We start from the raw sequence: 22,500 nt of genomic DNA on the forward strand, positions 1-22,500 counted from the left end.
CAGTAAACAACCCAGCAGATCACATGTGTCTGCAAATTTAGTAAATGTGATGATATGGTCTTGTGTGTCCAGTTCCATATATTTCATTAAATGTAAAGTGACTTTGCTTTTTTTTTGTTAAAGTAACGATGTTGCTGTAGTGTTACTTCTCATGAATGACCCCATGTTGAAATACAATCAATTTAACAAAGTTTCTGCCTGTAAGTCTATAAAGTATATAAATGAATGTACTGAATACAGAGATGATTAACATTCAAAAATCTCAGGATAAGATTTTGATTTGATGTAGTTTGGGTAGTTGCACCAAGTGAATCCACCACCCAAGAGAGGGGTGTGATATTTTTGGTCATTAATGGTCCATGGCTGTTGGAGGGTGACAAAACTGGAATGTCATCTGATCAGCCCTCTGGTGCACAAAACTGAATAGCCTGACCTGTAAACTAATGTACTTGTAAATCAGATGTTCAATTCTTATTCACACAAGTTATTTTTTATCTTTCGTGAGTGTTACATATAAGATGTTCCAATAACACTTTTGGTCCGTGCTTGTTAGGTTCCTTGTATGACAAGGGATGATATATAGAACTTGGCAGCATGTAGCAAAGAGCATCATAAAACTGATTAAAAGCAAGATATTATATTATAGTCCTGTTTCAAAAGCATGTGACTATATATGGTGTCATGCCTGAAGCTGGTCATGTGAAAGAACACATGGCATCTTTGCTTAATTTAGGTTATGACAGCACTCTATATCTCTCTTGCCCCCACCCGCTCTCTCAAAAGGATGCTCCTGAAATGTGCACTTGAAAAAGAAACCCTTAATTTACTGTATTCTGCAGTATTTATTATTAGATTTTTTTTTATTTTTTTTTTACATACATTGTATGTAAGTAAGTCTGCAGATGTATGATGAAAAAGCACAGGTACAATGCTGCATAAACATTATCAGTGGGACAATTGACTGGACAATTTTTTTACACTCTGTAGACGTAACGTAATGCGTGCAGAATTGTTTGTATTGCTATTCAAAGCATATTTTATCATATATTTGCATTTCTTATGTCCAAGAAATAACATGAATGAAATGAGGACAGAATGAAATTTGCAGAAAATTCTAAAAATTGTAATTGCTGACAATCATTTCATTTTGCATTTTCCCCCACATAGCTTCTGTTTATATTAGATTGTTAACAGTGATCTTGCCTTATTTTTAAATAAAACTGTAGAATCCCAAATATAGAACTTACTTTAGTGGGAGAGTGGTGGCGTTGTAAGTTAGATGAGTACTGAACTCGCTCTGGTGGTCCTGTTCAGTTCTGCTTCTTCTCCTTGTGATATATGAGTGTTGCCTCCTAGGTGTTGGGGCTGTTAAATCCTTACTTGGGATGTCAATGACTAGATGCTGAGTACTCACGTTGTCAGAAATGGCGCCTGTCGAGAAGGGAGATTACCATTTCATTTTGGGTGCAAATTGCAACCTTCCTGAAAGGGGAGCAGGTGACTCGCAGGGTGCTTGCTCACGTACCAGTGGGTAGACTGCAGACTGGGACTGTGGAATGTCCCTTCCATTGAAATACCGAGCATTACAGCATCACCACTAAACCCTGCATTAAAATGACCTTTTGCATTAAACTCTGCCGACAGTTTTTCTATTTTGAATCCAGTATTCTAATCCTTTTGTTCCAAATTTGCTGTTGTCTACATAAACTTTATCTATATTGTGTTTACTACATGTCAATACAGTCTATACAACATCTTTAAAAAAAAAAAAAAAACCCGTGTGGAAAAAATGAATGCTCTCAATTTTCAGATTTCAGAAACATTATTAATTCATTTTCAGAATCATTAGGCTTTTTCCATAAAACTTAGTTTTCATGTATATTAATTTCCGACTTCATCTTTCAGTGTCCTGGAACTAATTTGAATGTAAATTTGGGTAAGCACAGGGCCTTTCATACATTTTGTCGAGGAGTTTTAAACTAGCCTCATTACTGGAAAACAAAAATCTGTTAAAGTAATATTTTGGATTTGTCCCAGGGAGAAGTCAGTTTACAGTATAATATCTGTAATGTGGCCTATGTAGTAAAGAAACAAACAAGCAAAAAAAAGAGCCCAATTAATAAAAAATCAAATGTAACATTGTCCCTTCTGTCATGTGTTCTCAGTCTATATTTACACACCCATGCTTGGTGGTATTCAGTTAGGTTCAGTTTAGTTTAGTTCAATTAAATTAAATTCAACTTAATTCAAATCAATTTAAATAAATTCAATTCAATTTTGAAAAATCAGATGAGGCAAGTAAGATACTGTGCTAAAGATCACTTTTTTTTTGTCTACTCTCCCCATGACCCAAAAAGGGATAACATGGTTAAGATGATGAGAACTCACTTTTTACCTTACATAAAACTAACAAAACACTCATCATTCTCTTCCAACCAGCTAAGTTTAACATTTTATCTTATGTGAATGTTTTTGGACTGTGGGTTAAAATGGAGCCCCTGGAGAAAAACAAAAGAGGCATAAGGACCACAGAAAAGCTTCAAAAAGCGTCAAACTTGAGGTAAATCTGTTAATGATGCATCAACTATCAAAGGGGGCTATATCAGGATACATGTTCTCCAAATTAGAGGTATACCTCAATATTTAGTGTGCACTTTAACAGCTTACTAGGAATGAATATGTGAATGATTAAAAATGTTAATAAATTATTACGATCAATACATATGTTGTGTTCTTAGGATTCCAATGACAATTGTAACTCATGGTTAAGAACCATGTATTCAATGAAGGCTAGGTAAGAATATTTCTGAGCATGATAAGTCATGTATATTTCGGGCAGTCTCATAAACCAGATGCAATGCCACAGGAACTTTGACTTGTACCAGGCACGGGAAGCTGATATGAGATACTTGATGTTAAAGGCATTTATCGCATGGAGGTCACTGAAGCCAGAAGCTTTGAATTCCATACCAGTAAACAATTAAGGAAATGCTTGAAAACAATATTGACAAAATTTAATATTTCATCTTGAAAAAGTGTTGTGTTTATTATCTGTATCTACAACAATTCTATAGATTTTTAACAAACACAAAAGCTATGTTTTCGAACTAAACAAATTATGTTTGTACTGTCACTCCTTCAAACAAAACATATATTTTTTTTAGCATATCACAACCTACCAGAAATTGCTAAATATATGATTAGTGTGTTCCTTTAGATGGTTTAAAAGAAAAAGTTGATGACTGTAAACTCCATGTAGTCTTTACTTGGCTGTCATGTGACGTCTCCCAACATGGAGCGCAGGAGGTCATGGCTAAGGTTTCTCAGTCATGCACGTAAATTTGGGTTATTTTAAGACTTTCCACAATATCCTCTGAAATATAAAACATGTGGGAACCACTGTAAATGAACTTGAAGCCTTTTTCTCAGAACGGAAGCTGTGCATGTGATGTTACAGTTTAAAAAGACAAAATAAATACGTGGTGACGGTGACATAATCAGTAAGCAATTATGTCATTCTCCAAATTTAAGTTAGGCATAAGAAAATAGATGCCATCAACACATGCACACAGACAGACAGACAGACACATAAATAGATAGAGATAGATAGATAGATAGATAGATAGATAGATAGATAGATAGATAGACAGACAGACAGACAGACAGACAGACAGACAGACAGATAGATAGATAGATAGATAGATAGATAACATAGGTATTATATATATATATAAAATTGCAGCAGTGATATATTGAAGGTTTAATGACAGTTAAGTAACTAATAGTTATTGTATATGTTAGAATGGTGATAGTTATGCTGATGGTCATCCATCCATCCATCCATCCATCCATCCTCTACCGCTTATCCGAGGTCGGGTCTCCCCAGCTACTTCTTCCAGCTCATCCGGGGGCATCCCCAGGCGTTCCCAGGCCAAGACCCCGAGGTACTTGAACTCCTCCACTTGGGGCAGGATCTCCTCCTTGACCCGGAGAAGGCACTCCAACTTTTTCTGGTTGAGAACCATGGCCTCGGATTTGGAGGTGCTGATTTTCATGCCAGCCACTTCACATGCGGCGGCAAACCGATCCAGTGATCGTTAGAGGTCACAGGCTGATGACGCCAAAAGGACCACATCATCTGCCATAAGCAGCGACCCGAACCTGAGGTCACCAAACTGGACCCGCTCAACACCATGACTGCACCTAGAAATTCTGTCCATAAAAATTATGAACAGAATCGGTGACAAAGGGCACCCCTGGCGGAGACCAACCCTCACTGGAAACGAGTTCGACTTACTGCCAGCAATGCAAACCAAACTCTGACACCGATCGTACAGGGAGCGGACGGCCCGTATCAGTGGGCCCGACACCCCATACTCTCGGAGAACCCCCCACAGGACCCCCCGAGGGACACGGTCGAATGCCTTCTCCAAGTCCACAAAACACATGTGGACTGGTTGGGCAAACTTCCATGCACCCTCGAAGACCCTGCTGAGGGTGTAGAGCTGGTCCACTGTTCCACGCCCAGGGTGAAAACCACATTGCTCCTCCTGAATCTGAGGTTCGACTATCCGGCGGACCCTCTTCTCCAGTACCCCTGAATAGACCTTACCAGGGAGGTTGAGGAGTGTAATGCCCCTATAGTTGGAACACACCCTCCGGTCCCCCTTCTTAAAAAGAGGGACTACCACCCCGGTCTGCCAATCTAGGGGCACCGCCCCCGATGTCCACGCAATGTTGCAGAGTCGAGTCAGCCACGACAGCCCAACAACATCCAGAGCCTTAAGGAACTCTGGACGGATCTCATCCACCCCCGGGGCCTTGCCACCGAGGAGTTTTTTGACTACCTCGGCAACTTCAGGCCCGGAGATATGAGAGCCTATTCCGAGGTCTCCAGGCCCTGCTTCCTCATTGGAAGGCGTGCTTGTGGGATTGAGGAGGTCCTCGAAGTATTCCTTCCACTGATCCACAACATCCCGAGTTGAGGTCAGCAGAATAGTACCATCACCACTATACACAGCGTTGACAGAGCACTGCTTCCCCTTCCTCAGACATCTGATGGTGGTCCAGAACCTTTTCGAGGCCGTCCGAAAGTTGTTCTCCATGGCCTCACCGAACTCTTCCCATGCCTGGGTCTTTGTCTCGGCAACAGCCGTAGATGCACTCCGCTTGGCCTGCCGGTACCTATCTGCTGCCTCAGGAGTCCCACAGGCCAGTAAGGCCCGATAGGACTCCTTCTTCAGCCTGATGGCATCCCTCACCACTGGTGTCCACCAGCGGGTTCGGGCATTGCCGCCACGACAGGGACCAACCACCTTGCGGCCACAGCACCGGTCAGCCACCTCAACAATGGAGGCACGGAACATGGTCCATTCAGGCTCAATGTCCCCCGCCTCCCCTGGGACATGGTCAAAGCTCTCCCGGAGGTGTGAGTTGAAGCTCCTTCTGACAGGAGACTCTGCCAGGCGTTCCCGGCAGACCCTCACAATACGTTTGGGTCTGCCAAGTCTGTCCGGCATCCCCCCCCACCATCGGAGCCAACTCACCACCAGGTGGTGATCAGTTGACAGCTCCGGCCCTCTCTTCACCCGAGTGTCCAGAAGATGCGGCCGCAAATCCGATGACACGACCACAAAGTCGATCATTGATCTGCGGCCTAAGGCATCCTGGTACCAAGTGCACATGTGGACGCCTTTGTGCCTGAACAAGGTGTTTGTTATGGACATTCTAAGACGAGCACAGAAGTGCAATAATAAAACACTATTCGGGTTCAGATCAGGGGGGCCGTTCTTCCCAATCACACCTCTCCAGGTCACACTGTCATTGCCAAAGTGAGCATTGAAGTCACCCAGGAGGATGCGGGAGCCCCCAGAAGGAGTACTCTCCAGCACTCCCTCTAAGGACTACAAAAAGGGTGGATACGCTGAACTGATGTTTGGGCCATAGGCACAGACAACAGTCAGGATCCGTCCCCCTACCCGAAGGCGAAGGGAGGCTACCCTCTCATCCACCGGGGTAAACTCCAATATACAGGCACTGAGCTGGGGAGCAAACAGAATTGCCACCCCTGCCTGTCGCCTCTCACCATCAGCAACTCCAGAGTGGTAGAGAGTCCAACCCCTCTCGAGAAGACTGGTTCCAGAGCCCTTGCCGTGCGTCGAGGTGAGGCCGACTATATCTAGTCGGAACTTCTCAACCTCGCACACCAGCTGAGGCTCCTTTCCCACCAGAGAGGTGACATTCCATGTCCCTAGAGCCAGTTTATGCAGCCGGGGATCAGACCGCCAAGGTCCCTGCCTTCGGCCGCTACCCAACACGTTTCCCTTGCCCGGATGTGGGTCACCGGGGCCCCCTCCTGGAGCCAGGCCTGGGGGTGGGGCACGCTGGCGAGCGCCTGGTGGCCGGACCTCTGCCCATGGAGTCTGGCCGGGCACAGCCCGAAAAGGCAACATGGGACCCCCTTCCCGTGGGCTCACCACCTGCAGGAGGGGCCAAGGGGGTCGGGTGCATTGTGTGTTGGGTAGCTGATGGTATTAACTTTCAATGTACTGTATGTACAAAGCTACACAATATAAAGCTAATACATGCTATAAGATAATGGTGAATAATTCTATAATCTCAAATATTTTGGATACCCAAAAGCATCTGAGATAGACTCCAAATCCCATGAAGTGATAAACAATCAGATGATGGATGTAAAGTGTGGCTGGGTGAAAATGCATTTTATGAATATAAAGGCTAAATAACAGTAATCTAGTTTTAATCACACATTTAAATTAACAGTTCAGTATGATTAAACATGATAATATACAGATATACAATTTTAAAACCTTAACTCTATATTTCAGAGTAAATATGCATTTATTAATGAATTATGAAATGTACAAAAATGGCAATTTTCATTGAAAAAAAAATTAGCAGTTGTAAAGTTCTAAAGAGCCATTCCTGTTGTGAACCACTTTTAAACAGGTGGAATCTCAGGACATTTTTTCAATCATGTATTGATATTATTGAGAGAAACAGCAATAACTTATAATAACCATATATGTTTTAAGAAGTGTTTATTTACATGGTTTCCTGGTTCAATTACAATCAAAACAGGCATCAACCTTCTACAGGCTAGTAAAACTTCTGTCCTAAATAGAGTAAACCACCTAAAATCACAGCTCAGAGTTAAATGTGTCAATAATTAAACATGCTTGGAAAGAAAATGACCACTAATTTCATACTAATTGTAAAGAAATTTATATTTTAACTACTGCACAGATTCTTTAATAGTTATGCTTTAAGACTTTTTTCATTGCATTGTTTTTAAAATTTTCATTGTAATTAACTTGTTTTTACCTGAAAACAAAATCAGTTGACAAAAACAAACAAACAACACTACAGGTTAGTTAGTAAATACTTCAGTGGTATTCTTGTGTCCATGTATCAATCTGTAGGGGGCATTAAAAAGGGAAAAAAGTTAAATCAAATAACCAGAGGAGCATCAAATCATTCATTTTAATTTACTTTTACCATTGACAGCAAGGCGAGCTGAACATTTTGCTCTCCCCAGCGAGTTTTCTGCAATGACAGTATAGTCCCCGCTGTCCTTGGAGCTGACTTTAAGTATCTTCATGGAGCACACGCCACATGTGTTTGTGATGTAATAGTTGGTGTTGGTATTGAGGCTGACATTATTCCGGTACCAGGTAATATGGGGTGCGGGGTTTCCTGTCACTGCACAACTCATGTAGCACTCATAGTACTCTGGACAATTACGCATTTTGAGTGGAACAGTAAAGGAGGGGGCCATCTCAAAGCAGCAGTCCTTGGTTTCAGGGAGTTGTACAGAAAATATTTCTGTCATAAAAAAGGAGAAAAAATTTTTTAAATTCTGTTAAAAATGGCTCATTTCTAGTTGGAAAAACTCATTCCCTGCATATCCAAATTATGTAAAAGTTATTGATCACTTTGATGAATCATTTACATTTAAATGGGACACATTTGTCAGCATATTATATTTGTTTGCATATACAAGTAATGAAAGCATGTGAAGTGACTGTATTCTTTATTTGTATTCTTCATTTTATTCAATTGTAAGTCAATTCTAGGGCTCATATAAAATATTTTAATAATTACAAAAAAAAGAAAATATAGCTAAAATACGGTAAGTATAATGAGACATGGATAGTTTCTTCAAAAATAATGTCTTTCATTTAAATTTCTCAAAAACAGTGTTTTGATGCTTTGGCATTAAAACATACCTTTTCTTTTCTTCACTTCCCAAGCCTGTGATTCTGAGGGTTTAGAGACGCCCATGTCGTTTTTGGCATAGATCCGGAAATAATACTGCCTTCCTGGCATGATATTAACGACAGTAAACTTGTTATTGAAGAGATGGTCTGCAACAGTTTGCCAAGAACGCTTGACAGAATCCCGCTTGGTTATCATGTAATGCAGTCTGTCATCTTTCTTTTCATCTGGAGATGGGGTCCAGGAGATGGTCACTGTTCCTGACACATTTTCCTCCAGCTCCACTGGGCCTGAAGGTTTAGGATCATCTAGAAAAGAATTACATGAGTACTGTAATTTCCGGACTATAAGCCGCTACTTTTTTTCTACACTTTAAACACTGCGGCTTATTCTACGGTGCGGCTTATTTATGTTTTTTTTTCGTGGCGCACTATCCCAACTGTTGTGTTTTTACTAACCCTCATCAACATGGAAAATACTAAAAGAAAAGCATATGATGCGGCTTTTCAGTTAAAAGCGATCACTCTGGCGGTTGAAGAAGGAAATTGAGCTGCCGCGTGTAATCTTGGCATACATTACGGTAATCAATGGCGAGCAGGTGGAGACACCCGCCTGAAGAACTGATCCAAAACAAAAAGACGACAAAAGCTTTTAGACGTAAACATCGCAGGTGGACCAAGCTTGAAAACATTCTGAAAGACTGGGTCAACACACAGAGAGCAGGTGGCCGCGGTGTTTCCGCTGTACAAATCAGACTGAAGGCAAAAGCAATCGCCACCGCGATGAAAACATTTTAGAGGTGGGCCATCAAGGAGTTATAGATTGGAGTCATTGTTTGAGTAAAAAAGCATAAACAACGTAATTTGTGTGTAGCTGATACAAACGTATATTTCAAGGTAGCTGCATTACAGACACCGTTAGAAAAAAAGCATTTACCGGTACAATATATTTATGTTGCTAAGCGGACGTGATGAAAATTAGATTTAAGGTCTTAACATACAAGTGAAAAGAGTGGCTGTTGTTTCTTACCTGTCTGTCACTCGTCAGTGACTTGTCTCTTACGGTAATAAGAACATCTACTGGTACTGAATGTTTTTGATCTAATTTTTCATATTACTACGCGGGATACCTGCGGCTTAAAATCCAGTGCGGCTTGTATAAGTACAAAATTGATTTTCTTTCTACAATTAGATTATGCGGCTTTTAATCAGGTGCGCTCTGTAGTCCAGAAATTACGGTAAATGTTTTGCAGTTTTAACTATAATCCCAATACTACAAGATGAACATGATGTGTATAGACTGTATGAGGATAACACAACAAAAGCAATAGAAGTACACATCATATAGAGAAGGTTTCTGCAGTCACAACTCCATGTGGTGTTCCTCTTCTCGAACTACCACAGATTTGCTTGCCTTCTTGCTTGATTTACCTCCCTTTGCATGGAGGTGTATTATGTTTAGCACTAGCTTTGAATTCATTATTGCATTCCTACTGGTTGCTAGTACATGTAGGTTGTAGCAGACGTCACATTGTGTGGCAGTCATCATGAATTCCTACTACTGTCAGACTGTTGCTGTTGCTATCGTTCGTCTCAAGACCGTGACTTTAAAAAATCATAACCAAAGATATCACTACATTTCTGTCAAGATTGGTATGTTTCATCTATGTGGAGTAGAATATAAACCAGACTTAAGCTTACTGTTGCCCAAGTTTGTTAATGTATAAATGTATGCACCAGCAGTTCTTAATAGTAAAAAATTAACATAATGTGTGACTATCAAGCAGCTTACCTTGATGAGACAGTTTAAGCACAATTTATAAAAGATCACACTCTACTTAAATAAATCTTGAAGTTAATTTTATTACCTGTCACTCTGATCTCAACACTAGAGCTTTCCTGTCCCACAAGGTTCTTGACCATAATTGTGTAGATCCCAGTGTCTTCACGTTCAGGTGAGGGGATTATTAACTGTGATGATGTGTCTGTGTTGCTTACAGTCACATGCTTGGCAACAGAATGACCATCCTTCAGCCAGTTAATACTTGGTATTGGACATGCCTGTCAACAGTCAAAATTGGGCATGACATACTGCTACAATAATCAGCAAATATACATGGACAATTGATTAATTGTTCTTTTGAAGTGAACATTATACTAAACCTGAAAGTTGAAGTTGATCCGGGCTGAATTACCAGCTTTCACCACCATGAAGTTCTTAATTTTTCTGTCGGTGAAAGTCGGTTTCACTGTGAAAAGATGGAAATGGAATTTAAACAAAAAATACATTTAATTATGTTAAGCTGAAAAAAATGGATTTAGATTCTATCTCTACATTTACAATTTGTAGTCACTTACCTGGGGGAGGCATTGCAATTATATAATTGTCCAAGTCTTGAGGTTCACCATCTCCACCTTCATTGGTAGCCACAACTCGTACCCAATACATGGCCATAGATTTCAGACCCATAATAGTATATGAGTTCATAATGATAGCACTGGAGTTACAACGACTCCATTCTGGATCTTCTGCTGGTCTGAACTCCACAAAGTATCCTTTAGCCTCATCCTGGACTTCCTCTTCCTCCTTAGGTTTTGTCCATCCAAGTGATAACGTAGTATAAGTGGAGTCTGTCACCCTGAGATCGATAACTTTACCAGGTGGCTCTGAGAGTGAAAATGAGATTTAGCGATCAATAAAAAAATTAAATAAGAAATTTGAGCTAAAAACGATCCATTACTCACTTTTTGGATCTCTGGCAAAGACAAATTCAGAAGGTGGACTTGGCTCCCCAGAACCAGAAATGTTGATAGCAGATACACGGAACTCATACTCAATACCTTCAACAACATCTTTCACAGCATACTTTTTTTCTGTTGGCAAAAAAAGCGATATCCCACAAAACTAGTACCAGTCAGTGAATTAGAAATGTTGTATTTAATTCAAATAAAACATAATATGAAGACAAGCTATGTTATGGAACTGGTCCCTTGACTTAGTACAGGCAGTGGGAGAAGTGATTATGGCTAAGCTTTCATGCCTGGTTAACAAAGTCTGTCACCTCTAGTCTTACACTTTATGTAAAGCCAAACCCCTTGTTACTTGCTTGGCACTCTAGTGGTTCCTGGTGGTGGGTAAGTGTAATTGCAAGTAGGATAGGGTAAAGGTTTGTGACGTCACCACGCAGAGGCGTGCTTTCCACACCTGCAAGGTATTTCCAATTATCCTCACTCCCAAGCTAGAAAGCAACGAGACCATACTTGAGGTGTTTGCGCGCAAGATCTGGAGGGACATTTGGTAAGCACCGTTTTAACTTGTTTTAAGCCTTACATTTCAGCGTGTCGGAAGAAGACGTAGTACTGCATTGTGACTACGCTGATTGTTGAATTAGAACGTTCACTTTCACAAAGTAGTGCTGCTTACAATTAGGATGTTGGCGTTCAGTGATAGGCGCAGGCCCAAACAGATACATTGTTGCAGTTTATAGTGACTCAAACACAGTTAAACAATGATAGGATTTTGAGCTTTGAGGGATATTGCTATTTTGCACATTCAGAAACATTTACATTTTCTGCTGTTAAACCTGATTGTCTTAATGAAATTATGGTGTAGCCTATTTCCTTGGTTACATTATTGCGAGTTTGCACATTTATATTTATGGCTATTTTATGTGTAATATGTCTGAGTTTCTTAAACATGTTCATTTCTATATTGCTGAACAATTTCATATGTTTACATTTCTTTTTTTCTATTTCAATTTGACCACTGGGCTACCTGCTATTGTGATCTTGGGCTGTCTGTCTGTCTGTAAACTAAGAAGTTACCCTGATGAAAAAATTATAAAGGGGGGGAAAAAAAAAACCCCAAACTGCTGCCTCTGAGTGAAATCCTGTTCAACCTTCAATCTTGCAATTCCTTTTCAAGTTGGGAAAATAAGGGCAAATAAACCTGAGAGAAAAAAGCCCTCACCTCAAAAAGAAACATGACACTTTAAATGCACAGTTCCTTTAGTAGCATGGTTGATTCCCAGGAGGTATTTTTCTTATGGCCTGTTTTTATGCTTTTGTGATACTTGCCCGTTTGTTAGGTCTGTTGTCTTATACTTTCACAATTAGTCTGGTGCTTTCTGTTTTGCATTACTCACCATTTTCTCTGTTTCAGAATTTCTCTCCTGTTTGGGGAAACTCTCCCTAATTTGACTGAATATCCATGGACAGAACTAAGCAAGTGATTAACTATTTATTTTAACTGTGAATTGATCACTTCCTTGCATTTGAGTCCTGCTCATTCTGTTTGTCATTCATGACAGCTTTTTACTTTTACAAGCTCTCTCTGAAAATACTACTGCATGTTACATATACCAAACAGAGGCTCATATTGCCTTGGCCTGTCTTTTAATCGACTGGATTTAATTTCAGTCTGTTAGAAGAGAGGTAAACTGACTTGAGTACTAATTGAAATTAAAGATATCGATATATGCACTTTGTAAGTCATGTCTAATGTAATTTTATTTTAGCAGTTTACTGGGATTCATATGTAAGCTAAAATCCAACATGGCTATAACTGTTAAGTAGCGTTTGGTTTAAGAACAACAAAAAACTGACAGATCCTCAAATCAGTTTTGATTTGGAAATTTGTATCTCGCAGTACGAATGATTGGTTTGATCCCTGTGGGTCCAGAATATGCCTTTTCTTTGGTAAAACTGGTATCTATCAATGGTTTTACATAGCCTAAAATAGAAATTGTTTTCCTTCCAATTTAACACTATGTTGTTTAATGGTGAATTTGGGGTCCCTGTCCATAATTGCAGTTGAAAAAAATGTCCTGTTTAATGTATCAGTTTTGAAATAAGACTGGTTCTGCATTTTCACTTTCCATTCCCTACATGAACAGCTATATCGCATGGTGCATTGCCATTAAAGCAGCCATGTGCACAACAGCACAATACTATTTTTATCTTGCATAGCCATGCCTGCATAAGTCTGTAAACTGTCACATACAAAACAAATAAATTGGTAGATACAATCAAATTGTCAAAACATGGATTGATCCTACCTCTAATAGGCTCATCAGGTGGGTTCACAAAACTCCAGAGGTTACTGCCATTCTTGCGTTTCTCTACATTGTAGCCTAAAAGATTTGTCCCTCCTGTATTAGATGGCGCAATCCACACCAGATTGATACAGTCTTTGAAAGCACTAACAATTTTTGGTGCAGCTGGGGGCCCAGGGAATGCTAAGGAAATAAATTCAATTATTCATGCAGCTAGCAAATATGTTGGAAAAAAGAAAACACACAAATAATCAACCATTAAAAACAGTGTGCTCATCAGTATACCTACCCTTTGTCCCTGCCTGAATGTCATCAGTCTCCATCATTTCACTGATGCCTTGGTCAGTTTCTGCCCTGATGTGGTAGCAGTATTTTCTGCCATGATCCACATCAGTGTCCCTGTATTTTGGCTCTGTGCCAACACTGCCAAGTTTCTTCCAACTATTTCGGCCAATCTGTTGGCGCTCCAGGATGTATCCTATGATAGGAGAGCCTCCGTTATCCTTAGGTACCCTCCATTTGAAGTCAATGCATGTTGAAGAACTCTCAATAATATCCAGAGGGCCAAGGGGCTGTGTGGGTTTATCTGTGGGGGGGGGAAAGGGAAAGTACAGAAAAATCACTTTTAGGTAAATTCAAAATTTCTGGATGCAATGTGCTACATGCCAATAACAAACCTAATACAACAATGTCAGTAGTTGCTTCAGTAGTTCCACATTCATTTTTAATCTTAATCTTAATTTCTCCTGAAGATTTGCGTCTACATTTTGTTAACACCAGTTGAGTGTGGGTAGAGGACTTCTCGATCTTGATGTTGGTGTCCTCCAGCAGCTCTTCTCCTTCATGGTACCACTGTACCTTCATGGGTTCCCGACCGACGAAAGATATTTTAAGTGTTGCACTTTTCCCAGTTTTAATCTTAACAGGTTTCTGAAATTCCTTGAGGTCATCTGGGTTAATTCTTGGGGGATCTAGAGAAAAACATTTTTTTATACATTTATATTAAATTTAAATATTACATTTTGACTGTAAAGTACCTTCAACTTTTAACATAGCCTCTGTTTTCCGTCCATCGGCTTCACATCGGTACTTTCCAGCATCTTCTTCTTTACAGTTTTTGATAATGAGTTTACGGAAATTGTGGTCTTTAACAATGCATATCTCATCTGTAGCTGTTATCTGAAGGAAGAGCACTCAACTATAAGTCACAAGATTAAAGGCAATGCTGTTGTTCTAAAGCCTTCTCACCTCTTTCCCATCTTTGTACCACACTCCATCACATTCTTCACTGCTCAGCTTACAGACCAATTCAGCATTTGCACCAAGGATGGCAGTTACATCACATAGTCCACTAGTGAAATACACTCCTGGATCTAAAGAAACAACCAAACTCACATTAAGGTGTGTTAACACATGTAAAGTCTTGCAGAGACTGGTACTCTTTTCAAATGCAGACATCTTACCAATAACTGTATCTGGAACAAGTGCGCCTGCTCTCAATCGCATTCGTTTTCCTTTAATGGGTTCCTCTACTTCAATGTTTTCCTGTCCTTCTCCCTGTTTTTTGGACTGTGATGTAGATTTACCTGCTCCAGTAGGCACCCCTTCCACATCCTCTTTAACACTCTCTTCTTGCTCTCCGTCCATGTCATTATCATCATTTGTGTCCTCTTCAATATCTTCTATTTCCTCGCTATCCCCTTTGTCTTCACTATCTGCACTTAGTTCTGCTTTGGCTTTTGCCTTTTTCACCATCTTTTGCTTTTCTTTACCCTTTTCAGTTGCACTTGATTTTTTCTTTGCCTTCAGCTTTGCTTTTGCTTCAGCTCTAGCTTTGGCTTTAATCTCTGCCTCTACTCTTGCTTTAGCTTCAGATTCTGCCTTTGCTGCTGCTGCAGCAGCTTCTGCAGCTGCTGCTTCTGCTTTTATCTTCTGCACCAACTCTTCTTTTTCTTGTTGTATTATGGCATTTTGCTGCTGAGCAATTCTCAAAAGCTCTTCTCTCCCTGCACCACCTGCTCTGGTTGTTTTACGAGCTTTCTTTTTTCCTCGCATCTTTGGATCATTATCACCTGTTGAAAAATGCACAGCACAAGGAAATGTTTACTGATTCGTAAGAGAAAATTGTTTCTGTATAAAAAGGTGTCATTTAAATTATTTACCTTCCACTACAAGCCAGGCACTGCAGGATGCAAGCCCTGCCACAGCGGCATAAATTCCTTTGTCCAATGGCATGCAGTCCTTCACCACCAAAGTGTGAATTAGCATGTCCTCAGATACAAGGATGTCAAATTTTTCCCCTTGCTCCAGTGGTATGTTTTTTCCTTTCCACGTGATCTTTTTCAGGGGTTGCGAGATAACACACTCAAATACAGCATCTTCCCTCTCTTCTGCTTTCACATCTTGAATCTTGTACAGGAAATCCACATTAGGAACTGAATAAACCACACAAAGTCTTAAAGTTAGCCAGGGAAAATGTGGCTTTTGGCATTTCATCCTAAAAGGGCATCTGTGTATGGAATAGGAATTACTGTTAAATGTTTGGAATACTATATCCCACCTTTAAAATCAGTTGAAAACACTTTGACTCCATCAACCTCTACTTGGTATAGTCCTGAATCCTCAGGGTCAACACCATTGATGCTAAACACATATTTCTTCCCCACTTGCTTCAGACCATGTTTAATGTCTGTGTCAGCATCAAAGGGGATCATAACTCCATCCTGTTTAAACAACAGTGAGCTGAATGTCATTTTCCAACACAACAGAAATATTAGATCTGCAAAGAAGTCTTAAAATAAAAATCTTCACGATATTATTTGCAAACGTGTGCTGTTTAACCATTAATCATATGATTACACAATAAACAAATATGCATCACAAATGACTTATTTTAGGTTCCTTGAAGTTTAACTTTTTTATATTTTATACAGTTAGTGAACTGGATGGAAGCAAAGACCTTTTATATTAGTGGAACAATCCTTCCATCACCTTAGCTAAAAATTATGTCTTAAATAGTTTTTTGAGTAATGAATTTTCCCATACTTAAGTTAGAGCCATCTGCTGTAAATGATACTGTGTTTTTAAGTGCCTACAGATAGCACTGTAGGGATAGCATGTTCCATTAAATTTTCTAAAGGAAGAAACTACTTATATTTTGTTCACAAATCAAAAGCTGAAAGCCATTTATCCTTTTGCTATATTAGAATATCATAGCTGATTCAGAAAAGTAAAAAGTCCAAAATTCTGTATGCTTTTAAGCGGTGATAATGCCACATCAATGTAAAGTCTCAAATATCCATGATGAGAAACTTGATTAGATTTTAGCCTCTCTTGAACTTCTGGACAAAACCTTTAGACCAAGATATATCTACTGATATATCACAGACTTGTATAATCATTGTAGATTTGTTCTGTGTGTATTTGCTTTAAAATATAGGTCCCATTTTACATCATCTATGTGTAATAGTGGAATGATTATTAAAATAAATCTCACCTTGAATAGATAGATTTTGCTGCTAGAGTCTTTCAATGACATTTCAAGTTCAAACTCTGCTCCACCGTCATCTCTCATTTCAATGGGCTTCAGGTTACAGAGTCTTTCAACAACCTGCAGAAAATGAAATTAGATTTTTTTTGTTTAAAGTGATCCAATGCTTCTTTGTATGGAGTCAAATCAGGGCCAAAAGTTTTGATTATTTGAATAATCAAAAAACATTTAAAAACAAAATTTTAGATAAAATACAACCATTTTCAGATTCAAAAGTTTATTTTTTATAATACTTTATTTTTTTATTTGAGGTTTGATTTCCCTCAGCCTCTTCAGTTTCAGGTAGTACTTTTTTCAGATTTGGCGTTTGAACCGATGAATCGTGTGCACAGAATGATGAGTGACTGCATGACAATGAAGGCTGAGACTGTCCTCTTATCATGTTGCCTTTAGAAAACATGTAGCATGTCAAATTAATGCACACTATTTGTCATACTGACGAGTGGTTGCCAAAAAAAAACAAAATAAAAAAACAACCGCAGTAGTAAAGCTGCACTTGTTTCAAAACTTTTGTAGCACCAATCACAATATTTGGTCAACACATGTAAAGTTTAATACCCAAATTGTCAGTATTTTTACTCCCTCAGTTCAACCTACAAGCATCATTGTGCAGTTAAGAATTTCTATTAGGGGAGCTTTCAAATTATTTCAGAAAAAACTACCGTTATAAAACTACTGATTTAAAACAGACCATGACTGTGTGCTGCGTTGCCTTCACAGTGGCATGAGGACATTGGGAACACCAATACAGACTAATTCGGTTTGACATACCAGTTAGTTTTTGATTTATTTTAACTTTTTCCAAATGATCAAACCTTTTGGCCCTGATTTAACTCCATATCATTGTATTTAATTTACTCTGTATTCCTTTAAAAAAAAAACATGTGGAAAAAGTACCTTTTCCTGCTCTTTTTCTCTTTCTATTTTCTTTTCATTCAGTTTCTTCAGCATTCCACGAAAATCAGTGACACCATATTGGATACAGATGGACTCATAGTCTTTTTTTTCTGCGCTCATCAATACTTCAAAAAACTTTTCATCAGCCTCCATTTTATTCTCTTCTTTTGCATCAATATCAATTCTACAAATTAAAAAAAAACAACCACATAAAATATAAATGTATATATAATTTGGTATTCAATAAAAAATATTCTGCAAGGAAAATAAATCAACATCATACTTATTTTTCAAAGCCTTTTTGAAGTCCTCAGCTGTTTCACGTACAGCTATAATAAAAGTTAGAAGCACGGTTAGAGGTTTTATTCAACGATAACAGACATTCAACAAATATTGTAACATGCACATTTTACCTGTTCTGGATTGCTGCAATGCTTTGTTCTTTTTATAGCCAACTAAGGACAGGAATTACAGTTGAATAAGAAAGCTGCAATTTATTTTTGCTTTTCATGTTAATGTATACAAACAATGCATTAAAAGGTACTGACCCTCAATAACATTAAGTGTGGCAGTTACAATGGCTTTGCCATATTCATTTGTGGCGAAACACTTGTACGTGTCGGCTTCATCTGCTGACACATCTGGAATCTATTAATCATCAAAGTTTTTTGTGATGTAGTTCAGGAGATTTAGTTAAATATAATTCATGTATCTTGATTATAGCTCCTACCTGTAACTGATGTTCACCAGAGCCTTTATCATAGAGGATCTTGTGCCTCTCATCACCTATCTCACCGTTATTTCTCAACCAGGTCACAGTTGGTGTTGGATTTCCAACAACCACCGCTCTAAATACAACCAATTTTCCTGTAGAAATGACAACAAAGTACTTAATTGTATATAAATTGTAGAGCAAAACATGTCTATGTGACAATTATGGCATGAAGGCATTTTGAGGTACCTTCTTGAATGGTTATGGAAATGGGCTTCCGAGTAAAATCAGGGGTGCTCATTCCTTCTGGTATTACTTCCACATATTGGGTAATCATAACACCTGGCACCTTTGATCTCTTTTTAATTCTCACTGTCATAAAACATGTTAAATTTAATGTAAAGGTTAAGATACCTTCTTTAGATTTATTTAATTTAAGTTTATTAGTGTTTTAACATAACAAAGTGACTTACCCTGTCCAGGAGCAGTCGGCTCCTCTTCTTTGGCTTTTCGTATTTTAAACATTTTGACAAAAACAACAGCTTCTCTCTCTCTCTCTCTTCACACACACACACACACACACACACACACACACACACACACACACACACACACACACACACGGTAAGAATAGTTATGCTGTGTGATAGTGATGATGAATGACAACTATATATGTTTTTGTACGTAGAGGTGAGTAATTTTATCTGCCCTAAATAAAAAACAGAAAGAAATGGTGTATCTCCTAAATACTTAACATTCTTTTTCTTGCTAATGGTATGACTAATTTAGTCCACGTACCACATAAACCTATTTGTTTTGATGGGGTGTGATTGACTGCATATGTAACTTAAGTCATCACCATTCTTAAATTTGGGTCAAGTCATCATCTAGTTACTCTTGAATTCCAGAGAGAACTCGGCTAATTGATAATGAATAAAATAATTAAGGCATTCTATTTTGGTTAAATTTATATATAAAAAAAAAGTTGGGTCTACCTTTGAGGGTAAATTAAAGCATTTCCTTTTTATTCACAGGTGTAAACTTTTGTAAACAATTGCTTTATTTCTCACATAATGCCTTTCTTTCTGATCCTTTTGAGTAGCTGCATTTAGTCCACAAAAGATATTTTAAATCATTTTTAAAATGTAATGTAAGAAAAAGGTAATACTAGCATATTTTATTAATGAAAAATATGTTAAATTAATATGTTGGTAGTCAAACAAAATGTGTGTGGGTTGAACTGAATTACACATAATTATGTGAGCACAGGCAGCAGTTGTGTACCCTTGGTGGTCTGGAATTTAGCTATATTTGTCAGAGAAAATTGAGCCTTTGGTGTGAGCAGCCGAATGATTTATGAATACCTTGTCTGGTCTATATCCCACACCTCTAAGACAATTTTAGCTAGAGGACTTAGAAGTATGTTTATTATTTTATCAGAAAGCTCACATGAAACTTATCAACCTTTATCAGAAAAGAACATTTTGGCATTATTTAGGGTAAATACATAAACAAGGTAACAATGAAAACTCTATCTCAAGTACCAAACAAGTATTGATCATTCATTCCTCATGCCCAACATTGAAATGATACAGAATTATTGCATTCTTTTTTAAAACAAACATTAAAACCAAATTCATCACATTTCATATATACCATAACATTGTAAAGATTTTGTAATCATATAAACGCTTTAATGTTAAATTAATTAGAAAAAAACAATAGTTCTGCTGTAAATGTACTTACTTTTGAAATGTATTGCTGCTATTTGCTGTGTCTCTAGCCTGGTTCCAGCTGAATCTTTAGTGTGGTGTTGTATTCAGAGCCAATAAAGCCTATCAGGGACACACAACCTAATGCTTCTTCAATACGCCTCTTGGAGATAGGTTTACTGCCATTTACGGTGGCCCTAAAATGTGATAGGTTCTTAAAAATGGGCCACCGCACATTTGTGATGCTCCTTAGTCCCTCCCTCCAAACTGGAATTTCACTTTCAGCACTTCAGCTGTGAGATTTCCACATCAGTGCCATCAGTTGGGCTGGTTTCCCTTGTGATATGTTGGATGACTGATTTACTTTTCATCATTAAATGTTGAGGTGAGTGCCAATTATTCAGTTTTAGTCTGTTTGCTTGTTTAGACAATAGGGAAAAAACACATTTTAACCTTTATCTTTTTGAAAATTCTATGTTGTAAACTACTTCTACTCCTTTGCATTAAAGTTATATATATTTAATATTGTTTAGGTTGTTTCTATTATTAACCCAGCAGACGTAAAATATATCATTTATTATTTCAGGCAGTTGTGTTGAGATATGTTTCAAGAATATGAGATGCTGTATGTCACCCAGCACCGGTTGGCCCATTTACTCTAATTTGGGGCAAATGCCTGACCTCACAAAAATGCTGAGAGGTAATACAAGAAGACTTCATGTAACTTATTTATGTAAATGTTCATGGGGTGAACAAGTGGCATGTATGATGATACCAAGGTCAACATATGTTCAGCCAGTCAAACACTATAACCATAAAATACTTTCTTTGGAAGTCCATTTTAAGGTTTATTTCTGATAATGAATCCAGGTAACTCACACAACTTCAATCACGATTACTTACAAACTTTATGTAAGTGTTATTCTCATTTAAATTTTACCCTTAAATTTATACTGACAACAAATAATCTGTAGCCTCATCTAGTATTGATACAAAGTGACATACTTTGAAAAGGTGACAAAAATCAGAAATTTTATTAAAACATTGCAGTAGAGGTGGTGCATCCTTCCTTAGTTCTAGTAGTGCTTTTAATAATTGTCACAATTTATGGGAGTCAGAAGACAATGAATTGCAAAGTCATATTCCAAATTTCTATTTTATTGTGATTATGCAATTTAGTGAACCAAATAGATTTGCACTTACATTTAATTGATTCTGTGTTTTGGAGTTAAAAGTAAAATGCATCCAGGAAAATATTGAACCAAATATTTCACTAATCAAATTTACGGTAATAAAATAAACTTTTAGATTTAATCCACTTCTAGTGTCCTGGATTTACTCTAAGGGAGGAAAAGACATGAAAATTATTAGGTTTTATATTTGAAAATGGATCCATATATTATAACCACATTGGGGCAAAAGTTAATTTTGCATCTATAGTGAATAATTACCTCTGACTGTAAGTTTAGTGGAGCATTCGGCCCTTCCCATGCCATTTTCTGCAACAATCTTATACTCCCCTGTGTCTTTGGGTCCAACCCTCAATATGAGCAGAGAGCAGACACCACAGGTGTTGGTGATATAGTAGTTGGTGTTAGTATTGAGAATAACATTGTTTCGTAGCCATGTCACATGTGGCATCGGGTCCCCCTTTAGGGCACAGGTCATGTAGCATTCATATCCTTGAGGAGCTGCATGCAATTTCAGTGGGACCAGGAATTTTGGGGGACACCGCAGGTCATAAACTTTTGTTTTTGGCATGGTCAAGGTGAACCTCTCTGTGAAGAAGATATACATTAATTTATAAATTGTACCCATATAGCAGGAGAATGAACTGTACATGATATTGCATAAGTGCAGCAATAAGAAGCAGCAGCCTATTTTCAATTCCTACAACAGTCTCTTTTTAAATATTGTTTATTTTCATCCAATACCAAATGCTTCCCCATGTATTTTCTTGCATTGTATGAATGGCTTACTATTACTATTTGTCATTTCAGAGACTGCAGATATAGACAAAATGAAACTAAGGCCCCTTGAATATCCTCTGATCATACATCACCATTAATGAAGTTCAACACCTTGCAAATATTCTCAGGAATAACAGTAGTCAGTTTTAGCTATTTTTCATTGTCCTGTGTTTGTCTTAATTTTCTGAGATATATGTGTATCTATGTGTGTGTGTATATATGTGTGTGTGTATATATGTGTGTGTGTATATATGTGTGTGTGTATATATGTGTGTATATATGTGTGTGTGTGTATGTGTATATATATGTATATATATATATGTGTGTATATATATGTATATATATGTGTATATATATATATATATATA

At 38.1% G+C, this 22,500-nt stretch overlaps 3 protein-coding genes and 1 long non-coding RNA gene across 8 annotated transcripts in view; 1 reads left to right on the forward strand and 3 right to left on the reverse strand.

Moving 5' to 3' along the window:
* The window catches only part of LOC101077446 (immunoglobulin-like and fibronectin type III domain-containing protein 1), a 16,409-nt gene extending 14,806 nt beyond the window's left edge, over window positions 1–1,603 (reverse strand). The window contains exons 1-2 of the mRNA XM_029827531.1: window positions 1,526–1,603; window positions 1,248–1,431 (exon numbers count right to left, since the gene is read on the reverse strand). The gene's annotated coding sequence lies outside the window, so the exon portion shown is untranslated. The remainder of the gene's footprint in view (window positions 1–1,247; window positions 1,432–1,525) is intronic.
* Window positions 1,604–7,044: 5,441 nt separating this feature from the next.
* igfn1.3 (immunoglobulin like and fibronectin type III domain containing 1, tandem duplicate 3) lies at window positions 7,045–20,843 on the reverse strand. Its single transcript, XM_029826697.1, has 24 exons — window positions 20,197–20,843; window positions 18,924–19,009; window positions 18,700–18,822; window positions 18,469–18,605; window positions 18,287–18,386; window positions 18,152–18,193; window positions 18,022–18,067; window positions 17,739–17,922; window positions 16,788–16,901; window positions 15,852–16,014; window positions 15,454–15,726; window positions 14,755–15,363; window positions 14,540–14,664; window positions 14,329–14,470; window positions 13,969–14,262; window positions 13,581–13,877; window positions 13,295–13,474; window positions 10,983–11,111; window positions 10,596–10,904; window positions 10,401–10,486; window positions 10,106–10,298; window positions 8,250–8,546; window positions 7,519–7,845; window positions 7,045–7,436 (listed from the first exon to the last, which is right to left on the reverse strand). The coding sequence occupies exons 2-24, from the start codon at window positions 18,973–18,975 to the stop codon at window positions 7,432–7,434; spliced, it is 4,227 nt and encodes a 1,408-aa protein (XP_029682557.1). The 5' UTR covers window positions 18,976–19,009; window positions 20,197–20,843; the 3' UTR covers window positions 7,045–7,431.
* On the forward strand, window positions 11,152–13,090 carry LOC105418325 (uncharacterized). Its single transcript, XR_965586.2, has 2 exons — window positions 11,152–11,535; window positions 12,400–13,090. It is a non-coding gene; the product is annotated as an uncharacterized lncRNA (long non-coding RNA).
* A 142-nt stretch (window positions 20,844–20,985) lies between the features above and the next one.
* Window positions 20,986–22,500, reverse strand: part of igfn1.1 (immunoglobulin like and fibronectin type III domain containing 1, tandem duplicate 1) — a 31,243-nt gene continuing 29,728 nt past the window's right edge. For all 5 annotated transcript variants that reach the window (XM_029826691.1, XM_029826692.1, XM_029826693.1 and 2 more), the window contains 2 exons: window positions 21,614–21,940; window positions 20,986–21,502 (listed from right to left, as the gene is read on the reverse strand). In XM_029826691.1, coding sequence (XP_029682551.1) covers window positions 21,498–21,502; window positions 21,614–21,940 — 332 coding nt within the window. In that variant the 3' untranslated portion in view covers window positions 20,986–21,497. The remainder of the gene's footprint in view (window positions 21,503–21,613; window positions 21,941–22,500) is intronic.

The sequence above is a fragment of the Takifugu rubripes genome, chromosome 19 (assembly GCF_901000725.2).
Source record: "Takifugu rubripes chromosome 19, fTakRub1.2, whole genome shotgun sequence".
In the NCBI taxonomy this organism is placed as follows: domain Eukaryota; kingdom Metazoa; phylum Chordata; class Actinopteri; order Tetraodontiformes; family Tetraodontidae; genus Takifugu; species Takifugu rubripes.

What these genes read in the sequence shown, in the direction of transcription:
- igfn1.3 (XM_029826697.1), bottom strand. Translation starts at nt 18,975, where the DNA reads ATGTTTAAAATACGAAAAGCCAAAGAAGAGGAGCCGACTGCTCCTGGA. An exon ending in CTGGTGAACATCAGTTACAG is followed by an intron (nt 18,387 to 18,468) that starts GTAGGAGCTATA and finishes GATGATTAATAG; the next exon opens with ATTCCAGATGTGTCAGCAGA. An exon ending in TGTTCCAGATACAGTTATTG is followed by an intron (nt 14,665 to 14,754) that starts GTAAGATGTCTG and finishes TTGTTTCTTTAG; the next exon opens with ATCCAGGAGTGTATTTCACT.